Source organism: Lepisosteus platostomus, chromosome 11 (assembly GCF_059453375.1).
Source record: "Lepisosteus platostomus isolate fLepPlt1 chromosome 11, fLepPlt1.hap1, whole genome shotgun sequence".
NCBI classification, from domain to species: domain Eukaryota; kingdom Metazoa; phylum Chordata; class Actinopteri; order Semionotiformes; family Lepisosteidae; genus Lepisosteus; species Lepisosteus platostomus.
The window spans coordinates 35,960,854-35,982,031 of NC_142621.1; the positions used below are offsets into that span (position 1 = coordinate 35,960,854).

Genomic DNA, 21,178 nt, shown 5'->3' on the forward strand with positions numbered 1-21,178 from the left:
AAGAGTTTCTGGATATGTACTTATATTGAAATTAACTCTAATAATTTTATATGTCTTTAAAATTTTTAATTTAAAGCAGTGAAATTAAAATGTCCGTTACCGTTTCTAAGAGTTGAATATCACATTTCTTTCAGTAAAAAAAAATCCTATGACATTTGAGACTTCTATAACAATCTTTCTTAAACAGCTAGCTCTTCTCAAATGGTGAAAATATTTGGTTTTGGAAATTTAAAAAAATGAAATACTGCACCTTCTGCACTTGACAGGCTAATGTTCATTTTGCCATCAATGATACTTATTTGCTGTGGGGATTAAATTGAATAAATTTTCATTTTAAAGCTATAATTGACCAGAGCACATGGAATTGCAAACATTCTGCCACATCTAATATGTACTGCCATTATCTCCACAAGAGTCTTTCTACAAGATTAACTGTGCTATAGCACAAAAAAAAAACAAAGGGAAGTTGGACAAAGTCAGAAGCTAGACAAGTTCTTGAACAGATGGCAGAAATATAGCTGGTTCATATCTGAAGCAGGCCAAATACATTGCCAGTCTAAAAACTGAGCCTTTAACCTGCATCTTGGGGGTTTGCAAAGTGAGAAAGCCAAACTTACGTTTTCATTACTTTGTGGGGCTTCTAGTTAATGAAATGTTAACATTAAATGCACATTCCCATATACCAAACCAAATCTATATTAAATATCCTTAAATATTTTATGCAGATTTATTACAGGGCTTCTTGTAAAAATTGTCCGTTGTAAACGCTGAGCTTCTCACCACTGGCTTATTAATGCTGTTTTAAAGAATTTGTATCCCTCAATAGTAATGGAGAAAAAAAATACTGCTTGCATTAGTTTTAATAAAGCAAAGTCAGTGCAATTCCAACTAAGTTCATTTAGGAGCAGCTGCAATAAATCACAAAGATATAGGACAACTGAATTACGAACAAGCTTTGCAAGATCAGCAATTAAGAAACAACATTTCTATGTGAAATGATGGCATTAGAATACAACAGTGGTCAAGTATGCAGAAAGCAGACCACTTTGGAACTAATATTTAATGTAACATTTCTCTCTGTTTTCACTCATGTAATGCCTGTAGCATTCTCCTTGGTATTTGTCAAGGTTTGATAAATCTTTCACAGGAATCTGCAAGTAAGCTAGCAATGTAATTTCTCCTGTTGCTGTCAGTGGTTTGGTTATTGCCAAGCTAGTTAGGAAGACATTCTGCAGGTTAGTGAGTTTTGTTTTCTTATTTTCCATGTTTCGCATTACATCTTGATGTGGAAAACAGAAAATCATAATCTTTCTTGCTCTCTTTATCTTATGTCATAGAAAGTAACATGGAAAATCAAAGAAATTCTGGATTTCCTTTGATTTCAGTGGTGCTGTGTGCAGCATGCTGAGTTGAAAGGGGCATGTGCGCCAAGCATTCTTGTTTAAACAGACAAAAACCTGAAAATTTTACATGGCTTTTGTATTGTAACTTTGTTTAAAAATTAGTGTGAAAAATGTATAGATGCCCAAAGTTTAAAGAGCCTTTAACTTAGACAGATTGTTTTGCTTTGCATGCTTGTACATTTACTGTAAGTCAAAACTTTTTGTTTCACAATGCATGATATCAAGGCTAAAGTGGCATCATATACTGTATCTTAGAGGTGTGGTAAAACATGATACACAGCAATGAAAACTGCAAGCAAATCTTGAAATATGCTTAGTAGGACTATGGGATATTTGCAAAAGGGGAGAACTTTGACAAAGTACTGCATAGTGCCTACTATGTAAACACGCTTTACAAAATACAGTGCCTTGCGAAAGTATTCGGCCCCCTTGAACTTTTCAACCTTTTGCCACATTTCAGGCTTCAAACATAAAGATATAAATTTTTTATTTTATGTGAAGAATCACCAACAAGTGGGACACAATTGTGAAGTGGAATGAAATCTATTGGATTTTTGAAACTTTTTTAACTAATAAAAAAATGAAAAGTGGGGCGTGCAAAATTATTCGGCCCCCTTGCGTTAATACTTTGTAGAGCCACCTTTTGCTGCGATTACAGCTGCAAGTCGCTTGGGGTATGTCTCTATCAGTTTTGCACATCGAGAGACTGAAATTCTTGCCCATTCTTCCTTGCAAAACAGCTCGAGCTCAGTGAGGTTGGATGGAGAGCGTTTGTGAACAGCAGTTTTCAGCTCTTTCCACAGATTCTTGATTGGATTCAGGTCTGGAGTTTGACTTGGCCATTCAAACACCTGGATACGTTTATTTGTGAACCATTCCTTTGTAGATTTTGCTGTATGTTTGGGATCATTGTCTTGTTGGAAGATAAATCTCCGTCCCAGTTTCAGGTCTTTTGCAGACTCCAACAGGTTTTCATCCAGAATGGTCCTGTATTTGGCTGCATCCATCTTCCCCTCAATTTTAACCATCTTCCCTGTCCCTGCTGAAGAAAAGCAGGCCCAAACCATGATGCTGCCACCACCATGTTTGACAGTGGGGATGGTGTGTTGAGGGTGATGAGCTGTGTTGCTTTTACGCCAAACATATCGTTTTGCATTGTGGCCAAAAAGTTCGATTTTGGTTTCATCTGACCAGAGCACCTTCTTCCACATGTTTGGGGTGTCTCCCAGGTGGCTTGTGGCAAACTTTAGACGAGACTTTTTATGGATATCTTTGAGAAATGGCTTTCTTCTTGCCACTCTTCCATAAAGGCCAGATTTGTGCAGTGTAAGACTGATTGTTGTCCTATGGACAGACTCTCCCACCTCAGCTGTAGTTCTCTGCAGTTCATCCAGAGTGATCATGGGCCTCTTGGCTGCATCTCTGATCAGTCTTCTCCTTGTCTGAGCTGAAAGTTGAGAGGGACGGCCAGGTCTTGGTAGATTTGCAGTGGTCTGATACTCCTTCCATTTCAAGATGATCGCTTGCACAGTGCTCCTTGGGATGTTTGAAGCTTGGGAAATCTTTTTGTATCCAAATCTGGCTTTAAACTTCTCCACAACAGTATTACGGACCTGCCTGGTGTGTTCCTTGGTCTTCATGATGCTCTCTGCGCTTTCAACAGAACCTTGAGACTATCACAGAGCAGGTGCATTTATACAGAGACTTGATTACACACAGGTGGATTCTATTTATCACCATCAGTCATTTAGGACAACATTGGATCATTCAGAGATCCTCGCTGAACTTCTGGAGTGAGTTTGCTGCACTGAAAGTAAAGGGGCCGAATAATTTTGCACGCCCCACTTTTCATTTTTTTATTAGTTAAAAAAGTTTCAAAAATCCAATAGATTTCGTTCCACTTCACAATTGTGTCCCACTTGTTGGTGATTCTTCACATAAAATAAAAAATGTATATCTTTATGTTTGAAGCCTGAAATGTGGCAAAAGGTTGAAAAGTTCAAGGGGGCCGAATACTTTCGCAAGGCACTGTAATATTGGAGCTGTCTGTAACTAACATCCAATCTTTACATTTATTTTTATTAACATTAATTTGTTAAACATGTTTCTTACCTTTCTTCCCATTATCTGTTGCTCCCTTTCTTTTTGAGATATATGTACTGTACAGTATATTCAGTATAATGACTATATATTTCTGAGATACATATTTATACCGTAGCAATATATTATGGGAAATATACTGTTTATACCATGGATCTGTATGTTTTGGCTATATACAGTATACCATAGCTCTGTAGAGGCACAGCTTAAACTGTATTCTTCTACTGATTAAATTGTTTCAGGGGGTCATCCTTTTAAAAGTAAATGGGATTTTAACACAATTTAAGATGTGTTAAAATCCCATTGCAATGCATTGCTTCTCTTTGATCTTGTTATTTAATTCAATAGATTTGAATCTTACTTCTCTTTGGAATTTTGTCTGCATATGCAGTAATAATCTTTATAATATTACAATTATTATAAATCTTTATAATGTTACAAGAATGAAAAAAACAAGTCTTTCCAGTAAGAATCTCACTAGGCAGTATAGAACTAGTTGATAAAACTGTTGTCTCAGGGAAAAAGAAAGATGAAATAATAATTATTAATGTTAATAATAATAATTGCTTATACTTATATAGCGCTTTTCTGGACTCTCCACTCAAAGAACTTTACAGGTAATGGGGACTCCCCTCCACCGCCACCAATGTGCAGCATCCACCTGGATGATGCAACGGCAGTGATAGTGCGCCAGAACATTCACCACACATCAGCTGTGGGGAGGAGAGCAGAGTAATGAAGCCAATTCATAAATGGGGTTTATTAGGAGGCCATGATTGGTAAAGGCCAATGGGAATTTTGGCCAGGACGCCAGGGTTACACCCCTACTCTTTTCAAGAAACACCCTGGGATTTTTAATGACCACAAAGAGTCAGAACCTCGGTTTTACATCTCATCCGAAGGACAGCGCCTGTTTACAGTATAGTGTCCCCGTCACTATACTGGGGCATTAGGACCCACATGGACCACAGGGTGAGCGCCGTCTGCTGGCCCACTAACACCTCTTCCAGCAGCAACCTTAGTTTTTCCCAGGAGGTTTCATATCCAGGTACTGACCAGGCTCACACCTGCTTAGCTTCAGTGGGTTACCAGTTGTAAGTTGCAGAGTGATATGGCTGCTGGCATTAACAATTAACAATTTAATTGGCTGCAAGCTCATCTCCAACAGAAACAATAGAAAAATAAGGAATTCATAAAGTACTAAATGTCCATTTCATATTAGTTTTTTATTTAATTGCATAGTTTCCTATAAGGTACAGTCCATGAAGGCAATTTTCTGGGGCACAGGTTGTGTATTCAAAGCCTTGGCTCTGTCAGTAGCTGACTGTGAACAGGATTTCACTGTAACACTGGCTGAGCTCTGCTAGGCTTGAGCCAGCCAGGGTATCTTCCATTTGCCATGCAACAGCGATTCTTGAAACTCCCCGGGTGGTATGAGCTGGCAGTGCTGTCAGACGGAGTTCACAGCACTCTTCCGCCTGTTGCTGCCTCTCCTGTGAGCCCCTGTGGAACACACAGCCCACGAAGGGCTCTGAGAGGCTGGTGTGTCAGAGCAATGTGCACAGGCCCTCATTATCACTGTGTGGTGCCGAGGTTGTAGTAGTACGTTGAGTTGATTAATCATCATTGATGCTAAATTTGAGGGTATAAAAATAGAAAAAAATAATGGCCTATTCCAATTAAAGAAAAAGAAGACGTGTTGGACCAGTAGGTCGCAGTCACCTCACCCGAATCCAGCTGTAATGCCACAGACTTAGAACAGGTCACCATACAGTGGTAACATATGTCATTCTGGCACTTCTTAGAATACCAAGCATATATTGCATTTAATCGCCCTCCTCCGAATCTGCTAAGGATAGACATCTGTTCATAGATTATTTCTGCTTATAAAAACCTCCACTTTCAAACACCTCTGTCAAATCCTGGCTAGCATATGTGACAGTCCAATAAACAGAATTGTCTCAATCTGTCTTTAAACATACCAGAAAGATAGAGGATTGAAGTCATGTTTCTGAATTTATGGATGCTAAAGGTGGTGTAAAAACAGTGCTAACTACTGTGCATCAACAATTTCTCTCTGGTTATAATTTTTTACATTTTTTTTTGTTCGATATTTCTGCTGTCGTAATGTGAGCAGCTTTTTAAAAACATAATGTAAAACAAAAAAATAAATATGTTTCTTTTATAGATCAGTCTTGAGTTTCAAATATCAAGTCTAAGGTACACCAGAAAAGTAGCTCATAGATGTTTCTTTGGGGGACAATGGTACAGTAGGTAATAGCAGCTGTATTTAGTTTTAGTTTTCTACATTGTGGTGGAATTTGGAAGCCCAACTGTTTATTGGGCTTTGTATTCTAACTCCTTTTACACACATTTGGTTGTAAGTATTCTTACAACCTGGTATACAACTCCATATAAGCTGCCAATTAAACAATGAATTAATTGCATACCATCAAAATAGACAGCTGTGACTTTTTGGTCTATAATACAGTACTTTCAGAACTTTATTTTTATAGCATTTTTATGCATGCATCCATCTTTTAACCACTTTAACCAGTTCAGGGTTGCAGGACAACTATAGCCTATCCTAGTAAGCAAGGGGCTCAAGGCAGGAGGCCACTCCATCTCAGGGCAGACATACAGTAGACACCAGCACACTCGCATTCACACCAGAGCTAATTCTTCTGAAGCCAAATAACCTACCAGGCATTGGAATGTAGGAAGAACGCATGCACACAAATGAAAACCTATAAAAAAATCCATAAACCCATAAGCCCAAAACTGACGAAAACCCATGCAAACACAGGAAGAACATATAAAGTTTACACAGATAGCACCCCAACTATGGAACTGAACTCGTGGTTCTTGTGCCATTGTACCACCCCCCTGGCAATTTTATATGAAACCTAAAACTTTCATACAAACATAAAAACTTTGCATTTAAAGCCCAGTGACCATTTAATACAGACCGTAATTTGGGGGTCCACTCCCGTAACTTAACTGTTATACAAGACCTCACCTCCCAGAGTGTCCTACCAGGACCACAAGCTTTTCTTTTCAGCACCCAGTCAGTGATGGGAGAAAGTGATAGAGGCTGCGACTGCCAAGAAGCCATTTATCATCAACGTGCTCAAGGTTATTTCAACTAAAGAATACCACAGAATTTCACTAAATATATGCCTCAGTGAGTTGTACAGAAAACATTGTGGTAATTACATGCAGTGTCATTAAAACCATCAAAAATGGTATCATGCATGGAGTTTATTTACTATGCTGTTTAACAGTTAAATTATTAGATACAGTACAAAAATATTGTATAATCTATGTAATTTAGGAAACCAAAATATTATCTTCTTTTATATATTTTTTATATTTCCAAGGAATTTATATGTAGAAAATAAATGCTTTTTGTGGTGTATTTAAAAAGTTACTAACATAGTTCAGTTCTGCTGTACTGCTGTTGGAATAATTTTGTTCAAGCTGTCTGTTCTCTGCTGCCAAGTTCTTCTGTTCAACCATTTAGACAGCAGTTTTAGATGAGGTCCAGAAACACATGCACACACAAGCATACATCAGTCTTATCCTGCTAATTTATAACGCTCTGCCAGCGACTGCTATTTCTCATTGGTTATTAGTGCATAATCTTTTACAAAGTGGCAGATTCCTAAGATAATGGCAAACATTTTCATAGACCATTAATTCATTTTTTAAAAGGTATAAGCTGCATGGTACCTCACTTTAGCATCCACTGTTTATTATTTCTGAATTGTTCTGATTTATGTATTGTTTACCCTTTAAAGCTTTTTATATGGAAGTAACAGTCAATGCTGAAAATCATGTGAATAGATGAAGGATTGCGCATTAAAATTGCTAATTTTCATTTACCTCCATAACATTTTCTAGCAGCAGTTTCTTCAGAGCTTTAAAAGCACAGAATATCACTGCCAATGTCAATATCTTTCCATTTCCTAATGTGAAGTACGATGTGAGCACTAACACTGTCAAGAACTGTGGTGAACATCTGAGTATACAGGTTACAGGTTACATTAAATTTTGTAATTTGAATAATGCAAAGAACACTCACAATGAGGCTGCTACCTTAGAATCTGGACTATTTAATATTGATTATCTTCATTTTCTACTGGCACTGTACTGCCCGAGTCTCTGTATACTGTACAGTATCTCTCTTCCCCTAACATTTTACTGCTGAATCTACGAACCCGGCAATGAATATTACATTTTATAGACAAACTGAAAACCAAGCCCAGAGGGTGCAAAAATAAAATGTCTTGTATTCATTTTGAGGTATATAGATTTATCAATGCATCTTAACACATTCACTTCAGGGCCAGGAATTCTCTGCAAGGTTATTGTTAATGTACCATCTGTGACTGGTATAACAGAAGACTTGCGATTGTATGAGGCCTTTCCGTATGTCTAATACTGTTCAAACTAAAAACTAAAAGCAATAGAAAGAGTAATGTTCTTTTGACAAACACAAATATCTTTACAAATGCTTAAAGTTATCAAAACATCATATAAGGCATTTGATTTTTGATTTTTCAGTAGGTGAGGGTGGATTAACTTAAAGCTTTCTTAAGCAAAAGCAGTCCTTGGGCATACTTCTTAAAGATTTAAGAGAGCACAATTCCACTGAGGGTCTGAAGGCCTGCACACACAGAACTCTTTGAAGAAGAAAGTGATGTAGGAGAAGCACTTTCAGAAGTTAGTGAAGGATTCCTTTCCTAAAGGAAAGAAAGAATAACAATATATTTTATGAAGAGAGAATGGAGATGTTCATGTTGAGTTTTCAGAATGTTTTCTATTCATTTATGTTTTATTTTTATCTTTATTTTATTTTCATTTTATACTCTATATATAGAGTATACTATATACTCTAGGCTATGGAAATTAGCCAGAGGAAGAAAATAAAACTGCCCCATGTTAGAACATTCATGTACTGTATGATAATGAGAGTTTTTGTATCCCTTGTCATTTGACGTGATTGTTTTAAAAAACTTCATTTTTTATTTTATTTTGGCCTGAGCGATTTGTTGTTCCTATTTGATTTGTTTCCTTAAGCAAATTTGCAGAAGGTCCTGCAAAGCTTTGAAGGTGAGTTCATCCGCATTGATATTTACTACAGTATATTTACTAGTCCTGATTTATGATACAACTAGTATCTTCTCTTTACTAAATTCTTAGTTGGATGGCAGTCTTTGAGCGGTTTAGAATTAAATGTGGATGTGCTGCATTTGATCAAAACAATTGGAAAATTATTGCCACATATTCATGTCCAATGACTTCTAGTTTTTCTAGTTATTGAGTTATAGACTATAGTATTTGGCATGACTCACCTAGCTGAAGGAATAGTAGGCTTCACAGCCGAAACATTGTGTTCTTTTCTTCTCTTTTCAGCATGGAATAAACCTTTCCTTGTTCCTTAGCTCATTGAAATGGCAGTCTATCCAAGAGGATTATTGAGAGGATTGAGTTAGGGTGCTGCTGCAAGGGTGTAGATGGGATGGTAGTGGGGATGTGAGAGGGGTACACAAAGGGAATTCCTGGGTGCTATGAGACTTTTATACATGTGAAAATGTGCAAGACTAGGATTTAACAGAAGTATAATAGTTCTGTTATAATAGTTTATAGGAAAATAACAGTGCTATAAAGAGTTCCTCTTAAATAAAAAAAACAAGACAGTGTAGTCAGCATTCAATTCAGTTATTCAACACTATTTCATGACTATCAGGTGATCAATATTCTCTTCCCAACAAGTTCACTTAATAGGGAGTTTTGTTACAGGGAAGGTAAAAAACAGAATATTTCTGATTTTTTAAAAAAAGACTATTTTAGACTATAGTGAAATAAAGCACGTCACAAACTGATGACTAATGAACTGCTTACTTATCAGTTCTCAATGGTAAACAGACTCATTATTTTTTTACAAGACCTTTAGAACAGGCAAGCAATGAGTTTTTCTTTGCTCTCGCACACGCAATTCTGGCTGGCAGGGCTTGGAGAATGGCTTCGTTTCTCGCCTTGACATTTCTGCTCCATGTTTTTTTTATACTAGTTTGTTTGCCAAGGGGGTGAAAGAAAAGGGAACTTGCTGGTGTTTGATTTGAAAGGTCATAGTGAAGTCCCTGTAGGACCAATGAGAAGAACTGAGAGGGATCTGAGAAAAATAAGACATTAATAATATATCTCAGGCTTCGTTTTTTTTTATTTTTCCTTCCATAATTTCCCTTCACATTTGTCTCTGGGGTAAGGATATGTTTTGTGATGTGGTTTTAAAAAAGACCATTGGAGTTGTTTTCTTTTATTACGCTTGGCTCTCTAATTAGCACTTCTTAATTAACTTCTTCGCTTTTGCATGTAACACTGACATTTCTCAATTATGAACACTCATTAATGAATGTAGTGTCTTGAGCCTTTTTTCCTATTGCAAAAGGCAGGACGTTGGACTATTAAAACATGTCTTTCAGAATTAATTGCTTGTAAATGCCTTTGAACAAATGCCTGCGTTAGAAATTTCATTGGGAACAAGTAGGATCTTGGTGGACAGTACAGTTAACTTTTAAACATATAGGGAACAATAAAGAGCTAAAGACAAGGTACCTGTAGTCGGATCTGCTATGTCAATTCATGCACAGCCGGTAATGAGAGGTCATAGGCCACAAGGCAGAAAAATGTATCGTAAAACCTACAGGAGTCATATGAATAGGTGAGTCATCAGAGCTATTGTACTCATAGAGTGTCTAAGATAAATATTATCAAGAGAAAACCTTGGTCATAGAGCAGCTTAAATTATCAACCATACGGTGAGTCATTCAATCAGTCAGTCAATCACGGTTTATGGAAGTATCAGGCATCAATGTATATTGTATTTACGTAAATGTTCACCTTTTTCAATGGAGAAAATTAAATAAATACTGTTAGTCGGTTTATTGTTTATGGAGTCTTGAACCATCGAACCACTTTAATGATCTTTGTATCAATATGTGCTTCATACCAAACTTGAAACGGAAGTTAAATCAACGAAAACCAAACTATTCAGGAAAGATGTCTCACAGGCATCAAATATGTATTTTATCATGCCTTAATGGTAAGCAATGTGAAATGGTAGTGATTTACAAAAATATGTATGTACAGGTATTGTCCATCTGTAGGATCTGCCTATACTAGTGCTATGTGAATGGAGGTAACAGTTTGCTGTACTTCATAAACAGAGCTCACTACTAGTATTTCTACAGTACTACTAGACAACATGATGTGGTATTTAATACTTTCAGTATTTGTACAGTAGTCTTTTGTACAGTAAGTATTTGTTCATTGACTGACATTTCTCATTTGTGTCTGCAGGTTCAACTTATACACTACAACCATGAGCTATATACAAACTACACAGAAGCAGCCAAAAGTCCAAATGGATTGGTGATAGTTTCTATATTTATGAAAGTAAGTACTCTGTTTTGCACAGTGTTAAGCTTAGTCTTCTTCTTATTCCTCAGCATGTGTAGGTAATGTACACCTACTGTGTGTGAATGTGCAGGAACAGAACAGATTAGATTTGACTTATTTTACTTCTAAGTGTAGTTTGGTTCTTGCAGAATCATATGTAATCCATACACCTACTGTATAACAGGAAGGCATCTAAGTCCCTACTGGTAGGGCAGAGTAATGTAGTTCATATTCCAGCTTCCTTTCACATGCAGTACAAGACAGTGAGCCAAGGAAGAAAGGCTAGTTGGAAAGTAGCCACCCAAACTTAATCTGCACAAACTGCACATCTATGGGAGGAAAAAAGAGCTCACTGTGGCACATCTATGCAGAAACAGGGAAAACATTAACATGCAAATTCCATACAGACAGGAGCCTAATCCTGGAACAGAACCAAAGCCCCAAAGCTGTAAGGCAGCAGTGCCCCAATACATTTCCTCTTGTTTTTTAAATATATTAAATGACTGTCCTACCCTAATGTGCTGGAATTGAGGTCCCCTGAGTTGCACTATCAAAAACATTAAATGTATATGAACCTGTAGTTACATTTCATGTTGAAAAGCAAAAATGCAATTTACTATATCAGCTGTCATTTTGAGCCTTTTTCAGGTGTTACCTGCTACCTAAAGAAGATTTGTTATTGCTTTCTACTTTTTAGCAGTCTGCATATACTGTATACTGTACAGTTATCTTCATTTGAACTTCCTGTGATTATATTTGGTCATCTAAAAGCTTAGGTAGAGTCATGTTAACATACAGTAATTGTTGCACAGCAGAAAAACTGACATTTCCATTAATAGTCTTTCAAAGAATGTCAGTATCCCTTTCTGCTGAGAAAAAGTGTCTGCTGCACATTAGCCTTGGTTGTGCGCAGGTCAGGACTCTCCACCAATTCACAAAGAAAAAGATTACCCCAGTGACGATTATCGATGCAATTTCAACCATTAAAGCTGTAGAAGGCAATCTTACATCTGCGATAGTAGCAGAAATAAAAGGTCCAGAATGTTTTTATATATTGCCTTTAGCAAACTCTGGGTTCTGGATGTGTTTTGGCTGTGTAAATTTAACACTGAAAATACCACTTTTTAGCTGTACTGGGACCCCACTTCTCACTGCTATATAGGCATTAATTTCTGAGGAAGGCCCATGACAACATTCTGTACTTTCAAATCAGCTTCTTATTCATGCTGAGGTGGATAATCTTAAAAAATAAAATTGAGCAGGACTCTCAGTTTTTTTTTCTAATATGTTTCTCTCTGCTCTGGGTTATCTGGTTTCCTCCCATAGTCCAAAGACATACTGACAGATTAATTAGCCTTGATGTGAGTGTGTGTGTTTGTGTGTGCCCTGCAGTGGACTGGAGTCCCATCCAGGGTGTATCCTGCCTTGTGCCCAATGCTGGCCTGGATAGGCTTCCCCGCAACTCTCAATTGGATAATGCAGTTAGAAAATTGATTTTTATCTCTCCAACTCTTTGTCCATGCTTCCATCTATTTGTCTGTCTTTCCATCTTGAATAAATAAAGAATGAACCATGAACCTGAGGACATAAGTGAAAACCGAGAGGAACTATATATCAGACCAAGAGCAGGAGATATTTCTTCACACAAATGTTGTAAGAATCTGGAACAAGCTATCCAGTCATTCTGTTGAAGACGATATCCTGGCTTCCTTAAAAAAATAGCCAGATTAATCACCAACTAGAAACTATATAAACTAGATGGGCCCAGTGGCCTTCACTCTTTTGTAACCATTCTCATGTTCTAAAGAATGCACTGAATGTAGAAAGATGATATATAGCTAAAGAGAGGCTAGAAGGATGTTGGCAGGGTCATTATTTGTGAGAGGGTGTTTCATTAGAGTTTTATCTATGTCATTTCTGTTTAAAATTAATGGACAGAGATGTGATAGCATTGTTGTTTAGATCTTTGCCATATATTTAATAAGATATTTAGAAACTTATTCACATTTACAATATTGCAGTGAAAGAACACATACAGTTGCATTAACCTTCTTAAGGATTGAGTCTTGATCTTGTCATAGAAGATATAAAAGCTTTGTTTCAGTCTATGTACATTATGAAAATCAAATCTCAGTGCATTTCTATCTAAGTGTTTACCTAATTTATACTTAAACTAAGCACAGCAATGTAATTAACCAACATTTTATGCACTGTACCAAGTAAAATCGGCACCTTCAAATATATCAAATCCAATAGCATATACCTGCATTTATGAAACCGTTTTGCATTGTTCACATACTCCAGTGGTGAAGGAGAAAGTTTATTTGGGTATTGTTCTTAATTTTGTTCCCCTCTTTCCCTAGATATCTGAATCCTCAAATCCATTTCTAAATCGAATGCTAAACAGAGATACCATCACAAGAATAACATACAAAAGTAAGTTTTCCTGCTGTGGGTTCAAAGAAATGGGAAGCAGTTGCAGAGCAGCTGTCTGTTAAATCTGTGTTTTTGAGGAAGAAGAACCTATGTACTGTATATGACTCCTGTCTAATCAACTATTAAATAACAACTGCCGTCCAAGTACCTGTTGCTTCCACATCCATGTGCAATGTCCTGTATTTGTCATTGACAAAGAGTCATTGACTCTTCATGACTATGATACCTGTATTGCTCCACAATGTTTCTGTTTAGTGTTATTATTGATCTTCATCCATCCTTAAATTAAGAAGACGGGATCTACCTAAGGCTCTGTCACACTAGGCCTCATAGACCAGATACTGCTAATTCATATTAGTGCAATACAATTAGCCAACTGTGACCCACATTTCCCCTAATCAGTGATCTGATATTGGCTAATTTCCCCCATGGATGAGTGATCTAGAGATGGCCATGATAGCCTAGGCTCACTATGCCAAAATGACCCTACTGTTGCAAAGCATCTGTCAGGAAGACATTTTATCAACATTAGCTTCATTTGTCCTCCTTCCAAACCAAAGCCTAAGTCTTTATATGAGTAGTATGGGCTCTTGATGTGAGAAAGAAGAATTTGGTCTTTCTTAGCTAATGTTTCAGGGTACACCTGTATGTTCACATAATCTCTACTACTGTATGTCAGTACAACTGTTAAAGCACTGCAGGGGGTTGATTAAGAACTGTGTATTCCGACTACTCATATTATGATTAGATACAAGTAGAGATTCATTCTACATTTAAACTGTAATTAGATAATTAGTTTTAATTACAAAATAAAAAAAACTAACTAGCCAATATTTTTATAGTGACCCTGGTTGAGTTTTTTGGGAAACCATGGCCAATTACCCAAATTGTTAGTCAGTCTCCTGTGTTCATAACCTTGTCGGAATATTCAAAAAGACAGCAAAGTGAGATGAGGAGAGTGCAGGTCACTTACTGCCAATTTCTCCATTTAGCCTTGCCTCAGAATGGCACCTTTCAAATTAACTTACAATCAGGAGCTGTAAATTGAGGATACCAGTGCGGAGGGTTACCAATTTGGACAGGTTAGGTTCCATTAAAGGAAAGAATAAAGTAATATTTTGCCTGGGCTTTCTGCATTTCTCTTTTCTTTACCCAAAAAGTCAGACATTACAGATTCCAGTGGAGTGCTTTGATAATCCTGGCTTGGCATTGCCTTGGGACCCATTCTGGTGTGTGAAATTTGAGTAAAGAGGCTCATAATTGAATTAACAGGAAAAACTGAGTTGACCTCTCATTGCTGCAGTGGATTTCAGGCCTGTTGCCAGGAAATGGTAACTAGCCCAGCATGAGGCCTCTGCAGACAAGCCACATGAGAAATAAAGAGCTTCACTCCTGACAGCTGTCAGAACCAAGCCTTAGATGAGCTCCAAAACTCCCTCATCTAGGCGTGCTTAACGTTGTTAGCATAAAGTATATATGTATTTTTAAAACCCCTTCCAAAAGGAATTATTTATGTGCTAAAGCGATCAAAGGACATTTCCATCTGCATGCAATAGCAGATTATCCACTAGAAACATAATTTGGGGCCCATCCTTCTGTTGAGAATAATAAAATAAATTCACTTGTCCAAATAGAAAAGAAAAATAACTAGGGTTCCATCTTTTTAGTGCTGCCCTGTCACTTGTAAATATTTAAATGTGAATACTGTTTATTGTGTTTTCTGTCTAAATGTGGGAGTACAAGTAATGATGTTCTTCCCAAAACAATAGTGAAATAGTTGGTCTCAGTTTGTTACCCACTGTCAACAAGGAAGCCAAATTACTACAGTCCCTCCTGGCGGTGTGAAGTGTAATAAGTAAAAAGACAATATATTAAAATGACAAAATGTATCTAGGGCTCATGTTTAATGAACAGGAGCGTAATTCATTTTGTATGTAATTGTCCATAGTACAAGAGGGACTGATATATTGGAAAGGAACAATGGTGTATGAAATTGACATTTTATACAAATTCATTTCATTATTTTTTAAAGGGGAACAAAGTGGACTGATTTTGTTACCTTGGATACATGGAATTTGTTTTCCATTTACAAGATTTAGCAACAAGAGATCAAAATAATTTGTTTTTAGGTCTCTTACAACCAAGGTGTACAGCAGATAGGAGACCTTTCCCTTTCAATAACATATTGTTATTATAATTCGGTAAATATAAAAAAGCTTGAAAGAATAATTTTATACCCTTTGTTTTCACCATTTTGTCTTGAAAAGCATGTCCTTTTGAGCTAGCAACCTATAGGTTTTTAATCATCATCCCCAAGTTTAGGTTTTTAGTAAATGAGCTGGGAATTATTTGCTGTTTTTTTTTATAATGGATTTCCATTACCAATAACCTTGAAATGAACAAGTTAAAATATTTATTATTCTAATTGATATTTCATTAACTGATATGAAAATGATTAACTTTTCTCCCAGTCCTTGTTCTCGGATTTAAAACATTGACATAAGTCGCCATGAGCCTTTTTATATGCTCAGCTTTATATACTTTTCCATTCTGACATTCAATTCCACAGCTCCTTTGTGCAACTACTGGAGCTTCTGTTAAATGTAAATTGATTTTCTTACTCTCCCTCTTTTTGTAATTCACAAATTGAAAACGTGAGGGAAAGAATGCAGTGTGTATATCCCAGCTTTTTGGTTTTATGGGACTTCAATATTCCCACAGATTTTTCATTAGGATGTAATTAATATTCTCACAGCTAAAGTGAAGATTACATTATTATTCTGCCTTTCATTTACTATTCATTCTTTCTGCCAGATGATGCATATCTACTTCAAGGGTTAAACATAGAGGAGCTCTATCCTGAAACCTCTAGTTTTATTACCTATGATGGATCAATGACTATCCCTCCATGCTTTGAAACTGCGACATGGATTGTAATGAACAAGCCGGTGTATGTAACACGGATGCAGGTAATTCCTTTCATAACTCCTCTGAACATTTAGCTGCCAGTTTTTTTTTGCAATTCCAATTCCAGTTTGAATGGCTCTAGGTACTGTATCCCAGCCTCATGCTTCAGCGTGGTCGCTTCATGAGCACAACTTGAATTTCTTGCTGTGTTTCTTTGTAGTGTAACCTGGCGTTAATGCAATTAAGAATTTTAAATAATAAACCATTAACAGTAAAAAAAATAAAAGTGTAATGATAGCTGCTGTCGCCTCAAGGGGATGAATGCAAACATTATTTTACTGTATGCTGGAGATCTCACAATTTTCAATTTCAAACAAATAACAATGACAGATGAGAACTTGCACACACAGAGTTTGCATGTTTGGAGTCCTATAGGCGATTATCAATACCACCCACAAATAGTGTTTACAATGCTGACATTTTTCCATTGCCCCCTGTAGTCAAAATCACCAACCATCATGCATTGGAGCAATCTGTGCTTCCTCCCCTTCAGGGTTTCATTCAGGCATCTGCAGAGCCACTAATGAGTTATCACTGTCCTGAATGACATGGCTCCTTCACAGTATTTCACCTCAAAGCCACATGGTTAACAAAAGAGTTATGCTAAAAACAATTGTGGGGATCAGCAGATTTAATTAAATAAATCATTCCAACATTAACCCCCACCCTCCCCATTCCCAACTCGTGTTTTAATTCTCTTCTTTCTACATTAGAAATTCTACATTAGCATCTCATATTAGGTACTCGGGGTGATAGAGGCACTTAGCTTTCCTGGTGGTATACAGTATCTGTTATAAGGAAAGTGTTCACCAGAAATTGTTGTCAGAAGGTTGTCTTCTAGCTTTAACAGAGAATCCTATCAGTTTTAACTATATATAAAGTTAGAAACTGGATTTGAACCAACATCTCATGTACAGTACATGTCCAAGCATCCAGTACACACCAAAGCAGTTCTTCTGACAACTCAGGTTAGTTAACAGCGATCCTAAGAGCCCTGTTAAACTTTCCCCTTGTAAAAATCACAGGATTTAAATGCATTTTCAAACACTGTTCTAGTAGTTGTAAGTCGCATTTAACTATGTTCTTTAGAAAAAGACTTTCCAAAAACACCCCACAACAATCATCCATTCAACTCGGTCAAACTCAGCTGTTCATGATCTTCAAAACTCACTTCTTTAGGATGTGAAGACCAGGTGAAACAGGGTAGTTTGACAGAGGTGAATGACAGTGATCATTGTGTGTGAAAGTACATTTGAAATCCTCAGTTGTAGGCATCACCCTTATATATCTAAGTCACAGCATCCATTTAACAGGTGCCGTCACTTGCCATTATCGAATTGCCTTCTTCACCACACAAACTAAAAAGCGCCGCAGTTCAAACAGATACCAAGCACACTGTGCCTCATGATCAGTTCCCTGAGGTGGGGAATGTAAGTAAACTTAACAAGCCATGTCGGTGAAGTCACATGTATGAGGCCCTTTACACACAACATTATGTGAGTCTTGTTACAATATGCGGATAGTACACAGAATCTGCATTCAGGAAGGCATTTACTTAAGATGTCTTAGGAGAGCCTTCTGACTTTATAAAATGCATCATATCATTGCAGGGCTACTTCTGTATACATATTCATATGCCATAAACTAATAACTTTATTAAATGAAGACTGCCTCTTTTTGTGTATGTTTGTTAAGCCAAGAAAACAATTAAAGACAATTAGGAGGCACTCCTCAGTACCAATACACTCAATACCATACAGCCAGTGTATCTCTAAGGTCATTTTCATTGTCATGCAAACCAAAAGAAGGCACTCTACCCCCTGGACCAGAGATTCTAAACCTTTACCCCAGTGTGGTGACTACTACTATTAGTATCTCAAAAATAACCCTTTCTGGACCAGAGATGAACACTTATTCTGGTGTATTTTCTCCCTACCTGTGTACACCCAGATGCATTCTTTACGGCTGCTAAGTCAGAACCAGCCATCGCAGATATTTCTAAGCATGAGCGACAATGTGAGGCCACCACAGCCCCTGAATAACCGCTGTATTCGCACCAACATCAACTTCAGCGTGCAAGGAAAGGACTGCCCCAACAATAGAGCGCAAAAGCTGCAGTATCGAGGTTAGTGTCTTCCTCTGTTGCCCAGCACATCATCTTCAGAGCTGTCTGCAAAGGTCCTGGAAAAACAGGGTACTGCAGTTTTGTGCACTTACAGTACTTGTCTGAACCACTGTACTGCATATTCTGTGTGTATAAAAAGACACCTTTCCTACACCATACTGTTCATACACTTCTTTTCTCCAGCCATTTGCAATAAATAATATTTATATACATAAATAAAGGATCACAGAGAAATTAAATGAAAACCTTCTCCAAGGTTAAATTTTGGTTTAGGCATAACTTTCCTTCATAGCAGGGTTTCAGATTACTTGTGATCTAATAATTTGTACTCTCGTTCGCGTGACAGAACAAATCACTGTAAGCTGGCAAATTAAACTCTGCTTTTAATTTTCTTCTCTATAAATCAGAAAGGGAGCCTTATCCCCACCAAATTAGTCTATTTCATAATACTGCTTTACATTTGTCTGTGGAACCAATTAATATTCCCATACATATCATTATTATTGAATTCCCTTTTCTGTGTCAGCAATTGTTATTATTGCTGTTGCCGTTGTGAATTTGGGATAGTCACAGTTACTCATCCTATATATAACCCAGAGGATCTTTTTCCTGTTACCATGGGGTACAGAGCTTATTGCTTTTCCTCCAGAGCATGTGCTGCCATAGCCATCCAAAATCTGGCACATTGCAAGTCCCAAAGTGTGTACAGTAGAGTGAACGCCGATGATGGGAAGGAGGTGGGTCTAACTAAAAACACTGGCAGCTCACAGATGCACTGAATATAACGAATATACAGTAAAGGGCATTTCACAGATGCATGATAAAGAAAGATATCATGGTCAACTCAGATTCCCCCTACACCTAACAGTTTTTCAGCAGTTGCATAACCCAGACTGAACCAAAGCGTTCTGAACAAACAGCTTTCTAGGTTAACAGACTCCCTCTTAACCTAATATTATTTACATATTATTTAGGTAAATATACAGTAGAATCTTATCATCCTTTTAGTTTATAAATACATTTCTCCACAATGTGGTCCTTTTGACTGTTTGATCTATTATATCTCTTGAGCCGCTGCAGAAAATGCGGCAAGTTTATACAAAAATATAAATATATAACAGATGTCAATAGATAACTCCTGTTTCTTCCAAGATCTTTAGTGCTGTTGACTGGCTAATTGATAAAGTTCTCATGTTTTGTGCACTGGTTGCTGAGATGCAGATTTATACCTATTTATTTTTGTACCTATATCTATATAATTTCAATTATATTGTTTCTTTTATTACACTGTAAAATACTTAAAATACAAAAACAGATGGTTTTCCATCGCTTCTTATTAATCTTTAGGGCATTTTATAAATAATGTTTAAAAATAATAACAAATTATTTGCAGAATGCTGTGATCAAAACACATACAGTTAATATGTATTTGACAGCATAAATTCATGCAAGACACTAGTGTTTTAAATTTGTAAAATAAAGTTCTGTTGTTCAGAGAATGTACTAATCATATATTTTGCTGTGTTTTGTCTTTCAGTGAATGAATGGCTTCTCAAATAGTAACTATAGAAAGTACATTAGTATCCGTATTAACAAAAAAACGAAAAACTTCGTATCACAAGACTGCATCTATCACTTCTTCGATGGACTTCGTAACATTGTACAGAAAGAAAAGCAGATAAATGTGACTTTTGCACACTTAGCAAAGAGACCTTAATTTCATACTTCGACAACATTTGAACACGAACTACTGAAATACAAATATATCTATTAAACTTTTGATACCTAATGTTTTGGAGAGAACAGAAAAATATTTAAAAAATAAAAACAGCAAAAAAACAGATGGAGCTTTTATTTCATTGCCTCATCGTCAGTGGGGGAAAAAGAAAGACTTTTTAGCCTTTGTACATATGGACACCTTGCTACATATATCTCAGAACAACATAACTGTGAAGTTGTGTTCCAGGAGCCATGTGATGCTTTGAGAGCTCATTATTACATTCTTGTCATTGAACTGAAGGCATGCAGACCATGAGGATGTGGGAGCAACCATAAGTCTACTTATTCAAGTTTTTTTTAGAAAAAAGGATAATGTCTGCGTGAGTGTTTGGCCTTGTAAATATTATTACTACCGCTGAAAAAAAAAAAGTAAAAAAGAGAAGAGTTAAGTATTTTCCGCTTGGTGCACTTCGAATTCTGGAGACATATTGAGCTGATGCCTTTTTTTCTGTTTAATTGTTTACAATGGTCATACACTGTGTTTGGTTAATGTCAACAGCCCAATAAATGTGTTTGGAAAGTAAAATTAGTAACTATGCCTGAATATCTCTTTAAAGTTTTGATGTTTTTTTCTCCCATTGTAAATGTTATCTTTTTTTTTTACTTATGTTCACTGTGGAGCTGCACTGATACTTTTGAAAGGGCAAAAGTGTCAGTTTTCTAGTTAGATTTGTAGAAGAAATCTATTCGATGAAGAACTGATTCTGATCGAAATGGCTTAATGGTTTCTGTAGATGACTGGGAACAATTAATGCCTTGTGCGTAGTAATGAAGTTATCATTGACAAATGCATGTTAATTAGAGTCAACTACCCTGAAAATATCCTGTCAGAAGATTTTCCTTTCTGCAGAAGCCCTTGCATTGATTCTTCATTTCCTAATGTCTCTTTTAATTATTTATCAAT

The 21,178-nt window shown here is 36.7% G+C and overlaps 1 protein-coding gene across 3 annotated transcripts in view; it reads left to right on the forward strand.

The window, feature by feature from the left end:
* The window catches only part of ca10a (carbonic anhydrase 10 (inactive)a), a 238,851-nt gene extending 218,051 nt beyond the window's left edge, over nt 1-20,800 (forward strand). For all 3 annotated transcript variants that reach the window (XM_088599423.1, XM_088599420.1, XM_088599422.1), the window contains exons 6-10: nt 10,869-10,964; nt 13,331-13,403; nt 16,218-16,372; nt 18,321-18,495; nt 20,033-20,800. In XM_088599423.1, coding sequence (XP_088455549.1) covers nt 10,869-10,964; nt 13,331-13,403; nt 16,218-16,372; nt 18,321-18,495; nt 20,033-20,055 — 522 coding nt within the window. In that variant the 3' untranslated portion in view covers nt 20,056-20,800. The remainder of the gene's footprint in view (nt 1-10,868; nt 10,965-13,330; nt 13,404-16,217; nt 16,373-18,320; nt 18,496-20,032) is intronic.
* Nucleotides 20,801-21,178: the final 378 nt, after the last annotated feature.